Genomic DNA, 16,230 nt, shown 5'->3' on the forward strand with positions numbered 1-16,230 from the left:
TCATCAAAACTCCACTCACCTGTGCACACAGCTGCTCCTCATCAGTACTCCCTGCATATATGCAGCTTCTGCTTTTCCCTCACTGCCAGATTGTTCTTTAGCCTCATGCAAGACATTCCAGTACTTACTCTTGCTTGATTCCCCGGTGCCGACCCTGCTTGTTCCCGACCTATGTCGTCTGTTTCCCGGTAAACTCACCAGCCTTCTGTCCCTGACCAGGAGTTCGGCCTCAGCGTCTCTGGTTTCTGTCTGCCTGTGGCTGTGTGGCTCTGCGCCTGAAGAATTAACTGTCAGCTCATGTTCATGTTACCTTGTGTATATAATAAAGTTATTACCAACTGTCTGCCGCCACTGGTCTGCTTTCTATACTTAAGGTCAAAATGAACTTTAATGCTTAAAACAGCATTTCTTATTTTAATTTCAGTGCCTATTTTGATTAATTGACTTCATGAGAGCTTTGCCCAAACTTGCACAGGTGTTCCTTTTAACGCGGCGCCAGTTTATAAAGCAGAGCACTCGCACCGCGGAGGGATCTTTGGGCACAGACTGTAAAAGGAGAGAGTTTAGAGACCACCAGAAGAGTCTTTTGTACAGGTTGTCTTCACTAGCATGGCTATCTATCAGTCAGCCCCAGCAAATGTTTGCGCCTGGATTGGGCCGCTATTCAAAGCTGCATGTATTAGCTTCGTTGGTTTCCTTGCTGTAAAGATGTGGCAGAGGTTCATGAGGTCAGAGAGCTACTCAAAGGGAGAGGCCCTCACACAGAGCACAGGACAGGCTCCTCCACGTGGTCCCCACTCAGGTGAAGGTGACCCTGATGCCAAGGCTTCTGAATCCTTTACAGCAGAACTCACAGACCAGACCTCCATCAGTAAGGATGGAGACAGCGAGGAGCCACTCCTAAATGTGGGCGGAGAAGATGGCCTCAGCCCGCTGGAGGAATCACCAGACAAACAGGCAAGCTTGGATTACCAACAGGATTTTGTTTTCTGGGTACACCTTGTGCCAGATGTAGTATTTTTTATAATACTTTGGTGGGACAGCACAGTCTGGGGTACTCATGGGCATATAATGAGAGAATGGGCCCCTGGGCAGGGATATGTGAAAGGCCCACCACATTTTTGTAATGTATGTGGTAATGTTGTGTCTTTTTAGGTCCTTTTGTGTCACACTGCAGTCATTTGTGTCTCTTGGCAGTTTCTTTGTATCTCTTTTTGTGGGTCTTTGTGATCCTTTTGACATTTTTCCTTATCAGCATGTGTCAATTTGAGTGATATTTTGCAGGTGAGGTCCATGGGAACCCCCTGACACTTTGGGCCCTTGGACCTGTGCCCATTCCTTAATCCATGGGTGTACTAACCAATACTTTACACTATGATTTGGTACTTTGGAGGTCTTATGTGAGACATTTTAGGTAATTACAAAACACCATACATAATTTGGGACAGAGCAAGGTGATAGCTTAAAATGTATTTATTTTCAATTTAATTCAATTTATTTCAATTTTATTTGTATGGCACATTTTCATTCAAAAGCAGTTCAAAGTTATTTAAATGGTAATAACATAATATTACCATGTAAATAATGAAACATAATGACTGTTCACTGTTGTATTATTCTACAATTAGTTTAAAACAAGGTGTGCGTGGGGGATGTTTAAAATTCAAAGGGGTAAATACCAGTGATGGAAATAAACAAAAAATTGAACACAACACTGTTAAAATCTGTTAGTGAGCTCTGCTGTGTTTCCAAAATAGTCCATCCACCTGACAGGCTGGAGACAGCTAATGATAACTGACGGGCAGCAGCTCTGGTGGACATTCCTGCAGTCAACACACCAATGGCATGCTTCCTCAAAACTTGCAGCATTCTGTGTTCTGGAAAGAGATAGCGTTGCTGAGTTTTTTTAATGTATTATTTTGGGACTGTGAGCAGTGCTATCTAGTTCCATTGTATTTAAGAGAATACAGACATCTCTACAGCTGATATCTCCAACACTCAGCAACTCACACCAGAACAATCTACATTGATAAATAGCACTACAGGTAAGAAGAAAAATATGTATTTTTAATTTTGGGATGAACTGTACCTTTAATTCCAAAGCCTTTCTTGCTCTTACTGTATGTCTCTGTATTTTGGTTCTCTTTTCTTTCCGGTCTCTTCCGGTGTTCAGGACTGCGACAGTGCACTGTGTGTGTCAGAAGGCAGTCGCAAGGCTTTATACCACAAAGCAATCTGTCTGAGGGAGTTGGGACGACTCAGAGAAGCGTACGAATGTCTCCTCACAGCACCACATGTATGTCGTCAACACTGGAAATATTAAGAGAAATTAGTTCTTCCTCTACGATGTTTTAAAGATCTGTGTAAAATGAGATTATCTCTTAGAAAATTGGTTAATGGAGATGGTGTGTTCATTAATTAATGCAAGTTTAGAAAAGAATAGTGAATTTAAGTGTCAGTACTGAGTCATGGATGTGTCTCACTTGATAACTTTGAAACTACACTGTGTTCCTCTTTATAGTTTACCATTAAGTGAATGATACTGATTGTTGGTAAGTGGAACTTCTTGTTGTGATTAATCTTCCAGGACAGGCAGTTGACTGAACTGGCTCAGGATCTGGCCACTAAACTGGGCCTGAAGGGCCGTAAGGCTTACGTCAGCCCACAGACGGAGTCCACGGCCACAGAAGGGGAGAATTGTGGAGAGACTTCCCCACCCACAGGAGAGGTGGGTGCTGCTGTCACAGTGTAGAGCAGATTGTATTGTATTGATTGTATTTCCCGATCTTTGCTGAGCAACAAGTTTTGTCTGAGAAAAATTAAAGGCCTGTCGCCTATAGAAGCCCATCCCAAATAAAGGCCTGTTGAGTTCAGTGAATCAAGCAAATAATAGCCCGGGCTATTAATTTAAGTTTTATGGTATCTAAATAAATACAAATGCAAATAGGAGGTAAATATCTAAAGAAAATACAAATGTTATATGCTGTGAATATACAATAACCAAAATTAAATTAAGTGGGTAAAATTGGCCCCATCTCGACCAACTACAATATTAAAATGCTGCTTACACATGATTGCACTCTGCAGTTTTGTTTTTTACTAATATTATACTGAAAATTTTGGTGATAACACACCTGTATTTTTAATGAAGCAACGTTTTACATTTCAAATATATGGCCTATAAGTGTAATGGAGTATTACACTGTGGTAACTACTTGTACTTAAGTAAAGGCTTTGATGCCTATTGAAAATAAAAACACAAAGCTCATGGAAACCACAGACTGTATAAATAAATGGAAACTAGAGCCAACAGAGCATTGACACAGTTTTTGCTGCCCTCCTGTGGCCACATTTCTCCTGGAAACTTGTTGCAATACGGCACTGGCACTCACTCCAAACAGCTAGCAGTTAGCTAACAGCTAGCTACCGTTAGCTAGTCAGTATCCAGCAGCAGTCGTAGCGCAGAGACACCCGTGCTCCGTCCACATACCAATGACAGGGACACTAAACTTACAGATATGCGCCTGGACATTGACTGATATTTGGCTGGCTATTTTTTTCTGTTTTTATCGCCAACGCTCTGTGAAGCTATCTCTGATCTGAAAAGCGCTGTAACTTAACTCTCGGTGAGTTGCCGTGCTAAGTGAGAGCTTTGGCTGTTAGCCGGGGCTCCACTGGTAAATTAAGTTAGCTAACTTACCTGGTAGCTATCGTAGTTAGCACTGGGTTTATTAGCGGTGTAGCCATGTGTGTCAGCTCAACAATAATTCTTTGTAAACTATAAATGTAACAACACGTGACTTCGAAAACATTTTTGAAAGCTAAATACGGTTTATTAATTTCTACAACGTTAGCTAAGCTAAATTACAGTGATAAGCATTCAGGCTGAGCAAGTAGCGTTAGCTGGCTAATCCTAACAGCCGATAGGTAAACCCTGTTAGGGTTAGCGTTACCTACACTAACGCCATTAGCAGCTAACGCGATGCAAGTTGTGTATTTTACATGCATTGCTGTTGTAACGTTTAGTTAAAGTTGACCTGTAAGCTGGCATGTTACACGCTAACATTAGCTAACGGTATCATTTTCCAAACATTGTTACAGCTAATGTGTAAACCGTGTATGTAGCCAATGTTTTGATGCTCCCTCCCCAAAAATGTCCGCAATTTATGCGTCAAATACTTGTTGGGGGATTGTGTCATCCTGAGAGTATCTAAATGCTAACGATAACATGTCGCCAGCTTCACGGTTACGGGTCCCCGCTGTTTACGCAAGCCCGATGATTGCTTAGCGTGTTTAAATGGCAGGCCTTCGTTTGTTCAAGGCGACTGCAAGTAGTTAGCAGGGTTTGCAAAGGTGTTTAATCATTGTAGAATATAACCATATCTATCAGGATACTAATATTATACTTGGACACAGTAACCGTAGCTGTCAAAGCTGTTAATACTGTTGTGTAGTGGAGTTTTAAACTGTTGCAAGTCAACCTTGTCTTTCCCCTCAGGCTATGGATCCTGAAAGACAGAAACGAAGAGAGGAAATTCAGAAAGCCATGAGCTTTATTCAGTAAGTGCACACGTAATATTGACTTTACAACTAATTACAGGTATCATGAGCAAAGTGCACACCCTTTAGTATATTGAGAACAATGACAGCCTTTTCATTTTCTCTCTCCACAGGTCATCATTGCCTTTCCCAGAGCCAGAGAGTTATGAGGTGTGCATTGATCCTTTTCATCCCATTTTTCTTTTACAAATTTTAATCAGCAACACACACCTACAATATTTACTCACAGAGTCCACCATGACCATACTCTCATTTTGTTCTATCATCTCTTGGACTTAGATGAAAATTTCAGCTGAGATATTGTAATTTATCTTCTCCTCAATAGTTTTCTGTCCTACTTCTTCCTGACTATCTCATATCAGCTTCCTAATATTTTTTTTTTTAATTTAACCCTCTCCCTCCATCACCCCCACTCATTATTTAGTCTCAATTTGACCTCTCTACACGTTCCCTTCAGGCATTTCTGACCCAGTTGGTGTGTAACTTGCTGGACGAGGGCAATTCCTGCTTTCGAGATGGAGACTGTCGTCAGGCAACCCAACAGTATGGGGAGGGGATCAGTGTTGCCCGCTACGCTCAGGCTGAGGCCCTAGTCATCCCCAGCGAGCTGCTGGAGAGCCTGTATGTCAACAGGGCAGCTGCCTGCTACCAGACGGTGAGGGAAAAGAGGAAACAAAATATGTCACTTGCAGATACATATGTGGACAAATGGAAGATGCAGTCAGAATGTGTATTTGTTTTATACTGAAAACACTAATATTTGTGAATAATTTTCAGCTTTGTTACGTTTAAAGTTTCTTTTATACAGTACTGTATTGTATGAGAAAGATAGAATAGAAAATGTTTGAATTTTTAGACATAGTATCTGAGTTAATGCGGAGGAAAATCCAGGCTTTTTTAGTCTGTGACTCATCTAATTTGTGGCTGTTACAGTATCAGGATATTGTTGCCAGTTTGTTGCCAGTTCACCCCCATATATACCATAAATACACATTTTTCCTCTTCCCCATAGTATTGTTTTTTTAATCTAGCAAGTAGCACGAGCAGGAGCATTTAATCCATGGGTAGATGCACGCATCCTTTTGCGGCGTGATACAGTTGGCGGGTGCAGTTTGGTAATAAGAAAATAGTTCCTACATGAAACTGCTCACAACAAGGTCTGTGGATTATCTTGAGTAACCAGATCATGATTTCTGGAAAGAGACATTGCTGTTTAGTTTTTCAAATGAATTTTTTGGCACTTTGAGCACCACAAGCTGAGTGCCATCTAGTTCCCTTATATTGGAGAGAAGGCAGACATCTCTACAGCTGATATCTCCAGCACTTGGCAACTCACATCAAAACAATCTAGATTGATAAATAGCACTACGGGTAAGAGTAAAAATCTGTATTTTTAATTTTGGGATGAACTGTCCCTTTAAATTCTGAAGCCTTTCTTGCTCTTACTGTATATCTCTGTTTTTTTGTTTGTTTGTTTGTTCTCTTTTGGGTCTCAGAGGGAGTTTGAGCGTGGTGTTCAGGACTGCGACAGTGCACTGTGTGTGTCAGAAGGCAGTCGCAGGGCTTTGTACCGCAAAGCGATCTGTCTGAGGGAGTTGGGACGACTCAGAGAAGCCTACGAATGTGGAACCAAATGTCTCCTCACAGCACCACATGTACGTCGTCAACACTGGAAATATTAATAGAAATAGAGTTCTTCCCCAACGTTGTTTTAAAGTACTAGTGTAAAATAAAAGATTACCTCTCATGAAATTGGTTAATGGAGATGGTGTGTGCATTAGTTAATGCAGGTTTGGAATAGAATAGTGAATTTCAGTGTCAGTACTGAGTCATGGATATGTTTTACTTGATAACTTTGGAGCTACACTGTGTTCCTCTTAATAGTTTATTGTAAAGTGAATGACACTGATTGTTGGTAAGTGGAACTTCTTGTTGTGATTAATCTTCCAGGACAGGCAGGTGACTGAACTGGCTCAGGATCTGGCCACTAAACTGGGCCTGAAGGGCCGTAAGGCTTACGTCAGCCCACAGACAGAGTCCACGGCCACAGAAGGGGAGAATCACGGAGAGACTTCCCCACCCACAGGAGAGGTGGGTGCTGCTGTCGCGGTGTAGAGCTGAGCTACATACTTGGAATGCCGTGACTGAAGGAGAGGCTAATCATGTCTTATTTTTTTCTCTTTCCTTCAGATGTCCTCCAATGGGCTGGAATCTCTGGGTGACATTGGACCAGGTATGAGAGACTGGCACACCTTGAACATGTCTGCTCCTGCCCACATTCCCACCTATTTCTCATATTAATTTCCTTCTCATCATCACTTTTTTCCATGCTCCTCAGCGGACCTGGCTAATGCGCAGTGTATCCCTGCTCCCTTGGCCACACCCATCCCAGTCAGCGATGACCCAGCGTCCACTGTGGTGACCCCATGCACTGACCTGTCAGAGAGCCCCAGCAGCCAGGGCCTGCCTCCCATGCCGTACTCCGTACCTGTATCGGAGCACATGGATGAATGCAGCAGCAGTGTCATGAAGGACGAGCTAGACAGTCTGCTGGAGTGCATCCCTAAGAAAGTCAGTGAGGTTAGAGAAGGAGAGATGTGCAAGAGATCAACCAGTCATACACCACTGTTTTTATTTTCACATTTATTTCAGCACAAAAATTGGTCTTTTACTGTTTGTCATTTCTGCTTGATTTAATTTAGAAGTGCTATTTGTAGTATGTTTCTTTACACAAGGGGAAGGCAGAGGAGTCTACACTGGAGAAAATCTTCAGGTGGAATATGATCCTCATCCCTCTACATGAAGTAATTCTATTCTTGCCTCTGTTTTTTCTCCTGATCCAGAGTCCAGTTCAGGGTGCTATCCCAACCAACCTCCCCAACACAGCGGTGGGTCTCCGGCCTCCATACTCCCCAAGCCTTCCAGCCCCGTCACCCCAGCTGCCCCCAGCCTTCTTCAGCTCCTCCATCGGTGACATGCCCACTCTGGAGCCCTACCCGCAGCTGGCCCAGCGGGACCAGGGCTCTACCCAGGCGCAGGACGCACTGGGAGGCTTCTCCACAGATGGAGAAGGGAAGTCAGGAGTCGCTGCTGGCGGGCTGGATTCGTTGTCTGAGTACACTCTCCCTGGTGAGGAAAGAGTCTTTATCTTAATATGTTTTTTTTTTTTTTTTTTAAATTTCAATCACTAGAAACCTTGTACATTTTAAGATCATTGCACATGGCGTGCTCATGTTTACTGTGATGGTTCACATACCAAAAAAACATTAGAGGGACATCAAAGGGAAAAGATACAATGTTTGAGTTGACACTAGAATTACACTGGAAATAGGACTCTTAATAATGTTGTAACCCCACATATTTTAAAATTACTTAGTGTACCTTTAACTCAAATTTTCTGCTCAAGTGTATGTCGACTCTATGACTTTTAATTCTGCACACAGTACAGCATGCAAGCTATAATGTAAAAAAAAAAATTCTACATTTAATTGACATACACACTTTTTGAGCAAGTGCAGTGTCTTAGCTTGCTCTTAGTTATTAGAGCACAGCTCCTAGGGAGTTGGCTTTAACCTGAGGTGCGTCAGCAGCAGACGGTGTGAGTCAGCACCATCACAATATGGTGTCTGACATCATTGTCCTTGTGTCTGTGGTCTTCAGGGGGACGAGTGTGTCACAGCTTCATCCCTGGAATGCGCAACCACAGTGCTGCACATGCAGTAAGTAACACACACACACTCACACACACACACACACACACACACACGCAGTCACACATTTGCGTCATCTCCTGTAAAATGTGTGCTTCTTTTGACAAATTATAGTGTTAAACTTGTGTTTGATGTTATGTGGATATAATTGTGGTATATTTATGTAGCCTATATTGGAATTATATCTGAAAATTGAACAAATAAAAACCCTTAATCTGAACTTTATTCAAAAAACATCATAGAAATGTCACATCTTTAGTTGAGTATAGACAGCACCCAAATCCTCTTTACCTATATCAAGTTAATCAAATGTGATATATGATTGTGCTATGTGATAATCCATAGAAAAATAAAGGAACACTGTGAGTGCTTTCTGTGACATTAGAAATACTTTCAAAATACTAATATTTACATAAATACAAAAACTGCTAAAATACACAGAGCTATCTACAGTGCCGCAGCCCCACCTAGTGGAAAAGTCACACCATGCCACTGTTTTACAATTTCAACACAGTGATGTTGTTCACAATGAAGCATTATCAGGGGTAAAAAGGATGCGTCCACCTAGACGCTTTGATAGTGACTTAAGTATGTCCTGTCGTGTCTAGCAGCATCACTGAAATGGTGCCAGTTTTTATGTATTAGCGGCAGTTTCTGACTCTAATTAGTTCTTGTATTTAATCTCTGTGTCCCCCTCTTCTTCTTCAGAATGGTCCAGCAGGAACCAACCTGTCCCTGCTCTCCAGGAATCCTCTGGCAGCCACACATGAGTTCCGGCAGGCCTGTCATGCCTGTTACAGCCGAATAGGTTGGTTCAAGTCGCCGAGCTTTGAGTCTGTTTCTCATACTAGCCTTTGACCAGTTTCTCTTTACTTTTTTTTTTTTTTTTTACAAATGTTTAAATTGGGATGTTATAGTATCAACATTATTTATAGAATTTATCTCATCTTACAATTGTTATAACTTGTTTTACAGTGTAATTTAACCTTCTCTTTCCTCCCCTTGTTCACAGGTCCACGAGTGATGGACTACAAGTATCAGCCAGAGGCAGCACACCGCTGCAAGAGGGATGTGCTGCTGTGCCGCCTCAAAAACACAGATGACCCCACCTGGAAGAGGATTCGGCCAAGGCCTGCACGGAACAACTTCCTGGGGGCATTTGTACTCTGTAAAGGTATGTATATAGTCTAAATAAAACACTTCAATATATGTTGAAGGTGGAAAATTAATTTGGGAAATAACCCCAACAGCCTTATGGAGTTAAAGTATTGAAAATCTGTTTCTGTATTCAGTCTGACGTTCTCTTTCTTTGGTCCCACAGAGGTGCAAGAGCGTCAGGAGTGCCAGTATGGGGAGAACTGTACGTTCGCTTACTGCCAGGAAGAGATTGATGTGTGGACCCAGGAGAGGAAGGGAGCCCTGAGCCGGGAGCTGCTGTTTGACCCGCTGGGCAGCACAGAGAGACGGGCGCTCAGCGTCACCAGACTGCTGCAGCTCCACATGGGCATGTTCATGTTCCTCTGTGAGGTGAGTCCACGATCTGTGTTTCTCTTGTCCTTTTCGGTCTCTTCAGACCTGCACTTATGGCGCATTTCATCTAAGACTTTGACTAATTTACATGTCTTTTCTCTCTCAACAGGAATGTTTTGACAGTAAGCCTCGCATCATCAGCAAACGCAGCAAAGAAAACTTAGCAGTCTGCTCAAACCTCACAGCTCGACACCCGTTCGACGACAACAAGTGAGTGTAACAGGGTTTTTGTGTCTTCATTTTGCTGCAAAGTAAGTTGTCAGGTTTATTGATAGTGTGATGAAATGCGGAGGTAACGTGATAAATGCACCTCTGTGTGCTGCAGGTGCCTGGTGCACGTGGTGAGGTCAGCCAATGTGCGCTACAGTAAGGTGCGTCCCCTGCACCCTCTCTGCCAGTTCGACGTGTGTCGCCACGAGGTTCGCTACGGCTGCCAGCGTGAGGACAGCTGCTCCTTTGCTCACTCTGTCATAGAGCTCAAATGCTGGGTCCTGCAGCAGGATACTGGTGAGGTCCACACACATCAGTCATCTTTTCAATTTGTTAAATATATTGTTACTGGAATTTAGGGATGCACAATATATATAGGGCCGACAAATTATCTGCTGATAATAGGACGTTTTTTTAATTACGTACTATTCTGATAGTTAAATTACAGTTGATAAATAGTGCTGATAATACAAAGCCAGTCTGCTTTCACTGGCTTAACAAATGCAGCAGCTGCACACCTACACAAAGGTACTGTTGTAAACAAGATGATAGTAAACACCAACAACTGACTATGAACACAGCATCGCGTGTTCGTTGTACAGTATCTACAGTGAGCAGTGAGTCATTGAAGGGTTTTTCACAGAGCTACTCTCTATTATTTCCCTCAGGTATCACCCATGAAGAGATGGTGCAGGAGTCCAAGAGACACTGGCAAAGGCTGGAGCAGAACGCACAGAAGCAGCAGAAGGTGAGACAGGAAAAGCACTGACACAGTGGAATCTCTGACACTTTTTTTTTTTTTTTTTTTTTTTTTTTTTAAGCAACAAAGAATAGCGGTATACCCTTGCCCTGTGTTAAGTCTTACTAGAGTGAGGACAGCTGCGTATTTCCTCTAACACGCACAGCAGCCAGTCGGTTCTTATCCCCTGAGAAGGAATTTCACCTGTAAAGCATAATGAGCATAGAAGTTAATGCCATCACCCCAAAGACCCTGCCCTAACAAATCAACAAGAGCTGCCACAAGAATTGTGGATTAAAAGCATTAAGTTACTTGTTAGATTTTTAAATGTTGGAGTAATTTTCGGGTGATGTTTTGAGGGTAAAATCCCATCTATAGTTTGTTGTTGTGTTTGGTATGTTTAGATGCCTGCTGTCTAAGTACAAGTAAAACATGGCTGCCAAATTTAAGTCAAATTAACTCACTAGTTGCATGTTTATTAGTTTTTTTGTTGTTGCTTTGTACACTTCAAACACAATCTCGTGTTGTTTTCTGAGATAGATGAACAGCAGTCTGATACCGTACTGCATGCCAACATATACTGCAATACTGTTTGCATATACTTATTTTTCCTTGACAATAGGGGTCGTGTTTGTGTATTCAGCTTCACCCAAAATGCAATTATTGTATGAATAAAAAAGCAAAACATAGTTAAATATGTAATGCAATTCTGTTTTTGTCTGTTTTATCAACATTAACTCCATTTGTCTCTTTGTCTGTGTGTTTCAGCCTATCCATATTCCCCATCCGAGCAGCAGCATACCTGCAGGAGGAGTAGGGGGAATGGGAGGTGGGGGTGGAGGAGTCGGTGGAGATGGCATGGGTGGGGGTGGTGTGGGCCCAGTGAGCGGGTTGGGTGTGGGAGGGTTAGGAGCAGGGATGGGTCGAGGACGCCCCCTCAACCTGAAAATGAAGTTTGTGTGCGGGCAGTGCTGGAGGGAAGGGCAGGTCAATGAGCCCGACAAGAACCTCAAGTACTGCACTGCCAAAGCACGGCACAGGTGAGGCCTGTCTCGGAGCAAAGCAATATGGCAGTATTTCAAATCTGTTTTTTAAGGCTGACTGCCCTTGTTTTGTTGTTCTTTTAAGGCTTTAGGTTTGATATATATATATATATATATATATATATATATATATATATATATATATATATATATATTATACTCTTATTATATTATATATATATATATTTTTTTTTCTCCTCCAATTCACGTCAACTCTCTTCTCAGCTGGACCAAGGAGCGTCGGGTCCTGCTGGTGAAATCTTTCGAGAAGAAGAAGTGGGTTGTCGTTCGGCCTTTGCCTTTCTCCCGCACCTATCCACAGCAATATGACGTGAGTCCTTATACACTCGTTTTCTCCGCCCCTCCACCTCTCTCACATGCTGAGTACAGCTGACTCTGTTTGCCCTGGGGGACAGGTGTTGTTGTAAATCTTCTTACCCCTGTGTCTTATTAGCAGCTGCCAATGTGTCTTTGACAGTGTTTTTATGTTGGCACTGGCAATTGTGTTAGCTAACACAGGATTACCATGTTTAAGTCTTTAGAAAAAGTTAATTGTAAGGCATTTCAAACTCAATATATTTTATCCAACTCTTCATCGTCAGAAGAATTGCAACACTAGTTTGCCTCAGAGGGCTTTACAACATATAAAACCTTATGTCCTTTGACCCTCACAGCAAATAAGGAATAACAACAACCTTTGACCCTCACAGCAAATAAGGAATAACAACACACACACACACACACACACACACACCCCACCCCCCCCAAACTTTAAACAGGGGGAAAATGCAAGAAGCCTCAGGATAAACAGACGAATGTGCAATAGATGTCATCTGTACAGAACAGACCAACATAATAAAATTATAGACAGTTTGGTATAAACAATCCATATGTCTGTACATAAACAACAACAAAGTGGCATTTTCACAACTTAAAGGGCTAAACTAGCTAATTAAATCCATAAAGAAACTCTGTTGCAATGATGTTGACCTTTTGTCTGTGTCTCATCCAGATGTGTGTGCATGTGATGAAGCAGAAGAAGTGCCACTATATTGGGAACTGCTCATTTGCTCACAGTCTGGAGGAGAGGGACGTCTGGACGTACATGAAGAACAACAGCTGTAAGCTTCTGGGTCCATCCAGAACCACTGTGTTGTGAGATCAGTGCATTTAGAGATTGTATACAAATGGAAAGATGGTATATTCCGAATTGAAATTTAAAGTGGCAATCTTGAAGATTTTGGGTCCGTTCAATTTTGTGACACCTATAAATATTGCAATATTTTAATCAGTGGGCCATAGGCATGATCACCACTGTGTTACCTCATTCAGCAATAGATAGTAACTTAACAGGTGTTTATTTAAATAAAATAACCTTTTTGTCTGTTACCACAGTCACGATAAACTGCATTGATTTTTGAGGTGCTGACTCCACTCCACTCGCACTGATTGTTGCTCTACGTCACACTGTATTCAAGGTTACAGAGAATGTCTTCTCTGTCTCTCTTCTTCCTCACCTCACTTCTCTGCAGTGAGAGACATGCAACAGATGTACGAACTGTGGCTGCAGCTCACCAATCAGAGTAGACGCACAGATAGCTCTGCAGTGACCCCGCCCCCAGAAGACAAGCAGGTCACCATAACAGCAGATTACACAGAAGGCATGGTGAGTGGTCATATAACACTTTATTACACAGGTTTGTTGAATACTTGATTCTTAATTGGTCAGTTACAGCATTATTATTTCTGAATAACAGACTGTTGCTAGGGCTGGATATTGTTAGAAAAACACCAATACCAGTGTCATTATAAATTGATACTGATACTAATAGCGTACTTTATAAGCAACCTTTTCTACTTCATCTTATACACATCACATGAATGGAAGCATTCAGTTGGCCAACTGTGTACTCCACAAACTGTATGAGTTGTAGCTGTTGCGGCAGTGGGCCAATCACATGTCGCATTACATCAAAGAACACTTGCAGTGATTGGCTGTGAGCGTAACTGTACAAATAGTCTTGTATTTACGATCTAGGTAGAAAAAGGAACAAATACAGGCATAGTTTGACTGGAAAAGTTTTGATACTACTTGGTAATGGGTTATTTCATTCGATACCTGAAATGAAATGAGTACTAATACCCAGCCCTAGTTGCTGGACGCAGCTCTGATAAAAGAAGCACAAAAATCATTTTAAAATCAGTTATATAATTTTAAATCAATATTTTGTGTCAAGTTATTGATTTCTTTAGTAAGCAGCTGTGTGGCAAGTTGAAGCAAAAAAAGTCCAATATGTAAAGTTTGTACACAAACAGTTTATCTGTATGGATTACATTGATGCAGAATTGACAATAATGCTGTTGAAATATGACACCTTTCATCTTGTGTTTCTAGAGTTATTTGTTTTTGTTGACATGTAAGGAATTGCTAATGTCATATGTTTTAAAAGGAGTTTGGCGTATTGCTTTCCACCAAGAACAGGGTGGGAAATAATCTCAAAAGGGATCTAGTTGTAGTCTTTCAAATAGCGACCCTGCAAGGTCCCCAGTCTTGTATGAATAAAAGAGGCATATTTTTCTTCAATGTGAGAGGCTGCCAGACAAAAGTCTTCTTGTGTATGGAAGGCATTAGTTTATGTTTACTGACTGCATCCCTGTTTGCTCAGTTGAAATGGTTGTTGGTAAGCGTGAGAGATGAGCTGTGTTGATGTGTATCGTTTCAGGGAGGCCGGCGGTTGTCAGACGGGGACGATCTCTGAGTGTAGCTGTGTTGACTCGAGGCAGCTGATCGCCACTGAGCTGCAGACAAAGAGACGGGCCTGCCACACCAGCTACAACTGAACAGTCTGTCATCTTGCCAGTCTGACCTCCTCTAACATCTAGCCAGCAGTGTGAGAACAGATGGACACACAATGAAAGGGTCGACCCCACCACCACATTAATACACACACACATACAAACACTTCCACACAGCACATGATGCACAAATCACAGGCACCGCTTAACACAGAGAGAGCTTTGTAAGTGAAAATACAGGACTTGGATTTGTGTTTTACTGTCATGCTGCAGTTACACTCAGCACATTTAGGTTCCCCTTCAGCAGATTATACCGCAGAAATTCCACAGACAACTAGTTTTGCTCTGACTAAAATAATCACCTAGTTTCCCTAGTGCTCTTTGGACTGAGTATCTGTGTCCACCACCACCTCTTTTTAAAAACAAAATCCTCACAGCACTGAAACAATTCTTGTGGGCGCGCTGGTCGCAGCTCTTAAATTTTGCTTGGTGATAATTTAAGAAATGAATTGAAGCTCGGTACTCATACGCTAAAAGTTGAAATTTTAACTTTGGAGTGCCAAAAACACCAAGCCTACAGTGCTGGCGATGGAAACAGAGACTTAACCTATGAAGCATTGTAAAAAGAGGTTGTTGGTGGACACAAGCCGTTAAGCTGCATAACAACCAAATCCTCCTCTCCTTCCTTGGTGGGAATATTGTGAGAGGGTCAAAATAACTTACCTGAGATTAATAATTTAGAGCATAATTTTTTTGTTTCAAGGGGAGTTGTACTTCCCTGTTATATTGTCTGCCATATTGGTAGAATGCTATGAATGTAATGCCTGCAAGGGCCTTTAAAACTAGGAAATTAGTCATTTAAAACGTTGCTGTGGTTGTGGAATGTATGCAAGTATACTTAACATGCCCCAAAACAAACTTGTGTAACACGATAGCCCCCCCACCCCCCCGGTGTGAAGACCTATTGATAGCTGGATATGTAAACAAACCAAGCGACCCTGCATGGGACCCGCGGAGACACGCACACACACTCACATAATAACCTTGTAGTTGCTGTCAGCTGACGTCCAGGTGACTCAAAACATGCTTGAATGTCAGCTCCTCTCAGGTTGACATAAACACCTGTGGCTAAAGTACACGTGGCTAATGGCTCAGAGCAGCTGTTGCCAAAGCGACCATCATGTACTTGAAACTATTGGTAAGGAGCTGGCAGGTGTGAAGCTGGTGTAGGAGTCAGAGCAATGACTGCAGCATATGAACAGTCCTTGCTAGAGTGGCTCTCAGCATTAGATCAGTTCAGACCGCAGATGCCCATTAAAAAAATGATGACCTCACTTGGACTGAAGCATAGTGAAAATACTGCCCGTGCAGACGACTTAAGTTGTGGGAAGAAAAAGATGAGTTTTGTAATAGTTAAGAGAAAAAAAGATAATAAACAGAGAACAAATCTGTGAGAAAATAACTAATGAAAGAAAAGCAGGATTATTAAGAATGTATTTTTCTATAGTTGATTGTGAGAAGATATTTAAGATACGTTAAAAGTAAGGGCAAGTCGCCATTTCTTCACTTGAACTGGGGTCATCATTTCACTGAAAACCAACCGCGCCCCCACGGCCTTCAAACGGAAACCCGTGTTCCTCAT

General features: G+C 42.0%; 1 protein-coding gene across 4 annotated transcripts; it reads left to right on the forward strand.

The window, feature by feature from the left end:
• Positions 1 to 535: 535 nt before the first annotated feature.
• On the forward strand, positions 536 to 16,002 carry zc3h7bb (zinc finger CCCH-type containing 7Bb). 4 transcript variants are annotated; one of them, XM_049563495.1, is made up of 23 exons: positions 540 to 957; positions 2,174 to 2,296; positions 2,588 to 2,728; positions 4,499 to 4,560; positions 4,674 to 4,710; positions 5,018 to 5,215; positions 6,057 to 6,215; positions 6,511 to 6,651; positions 6,751 to 6,793; positions 6,899 to 7,131; positions 7,404 to 7,689; positions 8,221 to 8,279; positions 8,979 to 9,078; positions 9,283 to 9,444; positions 9,592 to 9,797; positions 9,910 to 10,010; positions 10,126 to 10,307; positions 10,679 to 10,758; positions 11,518 to 11,789; positions 12,018 to 12,123; positions 12,805 to 12,913; positions 13,325 to 13,458; positions 14,516 to 16,002. In XM_049563495.1, the coding sequence occupies exons 1-23, from the start codon at positions 610 to 612 to the stop codon at positions 14,549 to 14,551; spliced, it is 3,318 nt and encodes a 1,105-aa protein (XP_049419452.1). In that variant the 5' UTR covers positions 540 to 609; the 3' UTR covers positions 14,552 to 16,002. The 4 variants fall into 4 exon arrangements, with proteins under 4 accessions (XP_049419453.1, XP_049419452.1, XP_049419451.1 ...); XM_049563494.1 differs by having other exon boundaries at positions 541 to 957; positions 6,899 to 7,140; XM_049563497.1 differs by lacking the exons at positions 540 to 957; positions 2,174 to 2,296; positions 2,588 to 2,728 and adding an exon at positions 3,370 to 3,626 and having other exon boundaries at positions 6,899 to 7,140.
• Positions 16,003 to 16,230: the final 228 nt, after the last annotated feature.

The sequence above is a fragment of the Epinephelus fuscoguttatus genome, linkage group LG20 (assembly GCF_011397635.1).
Source record: "Epinephelus fuscoguttatus linkage group LG20, E.fuscoguttatus.final_Chr_v1".
Lineage (NCBI taxonomy): Eukaryota > Metazoa > Chordata > Actinopteri > Perciformes > Serranidae > Epinephelus > Epinephelus fuscoguttatus.

Bases quoted from the DNA above. Each gene is read 5' to 3' on its own strand.
- zc3h7bb (XM_049563494.1), top strand. From the start codon at position 610: ATGGCTATCTATCAGTCAGCCCCAGCAAATGTTTGCGCCTGGATTGGG. The intron at 10,308-10,678 runs GTGAGGTCCACA...TATTTCCCTCAG, and splicing joins GGTCCTGCAGCAGGATACTG to GTATCACCCATGAAGAGATG. The intron at 12,914-13,324 runs GTAAGCTTCTGG...ACTTCTCTGCAG, and splicing joins GTACATGAAGAACAACAGCT to TGAGAGACATGCAACAGATG.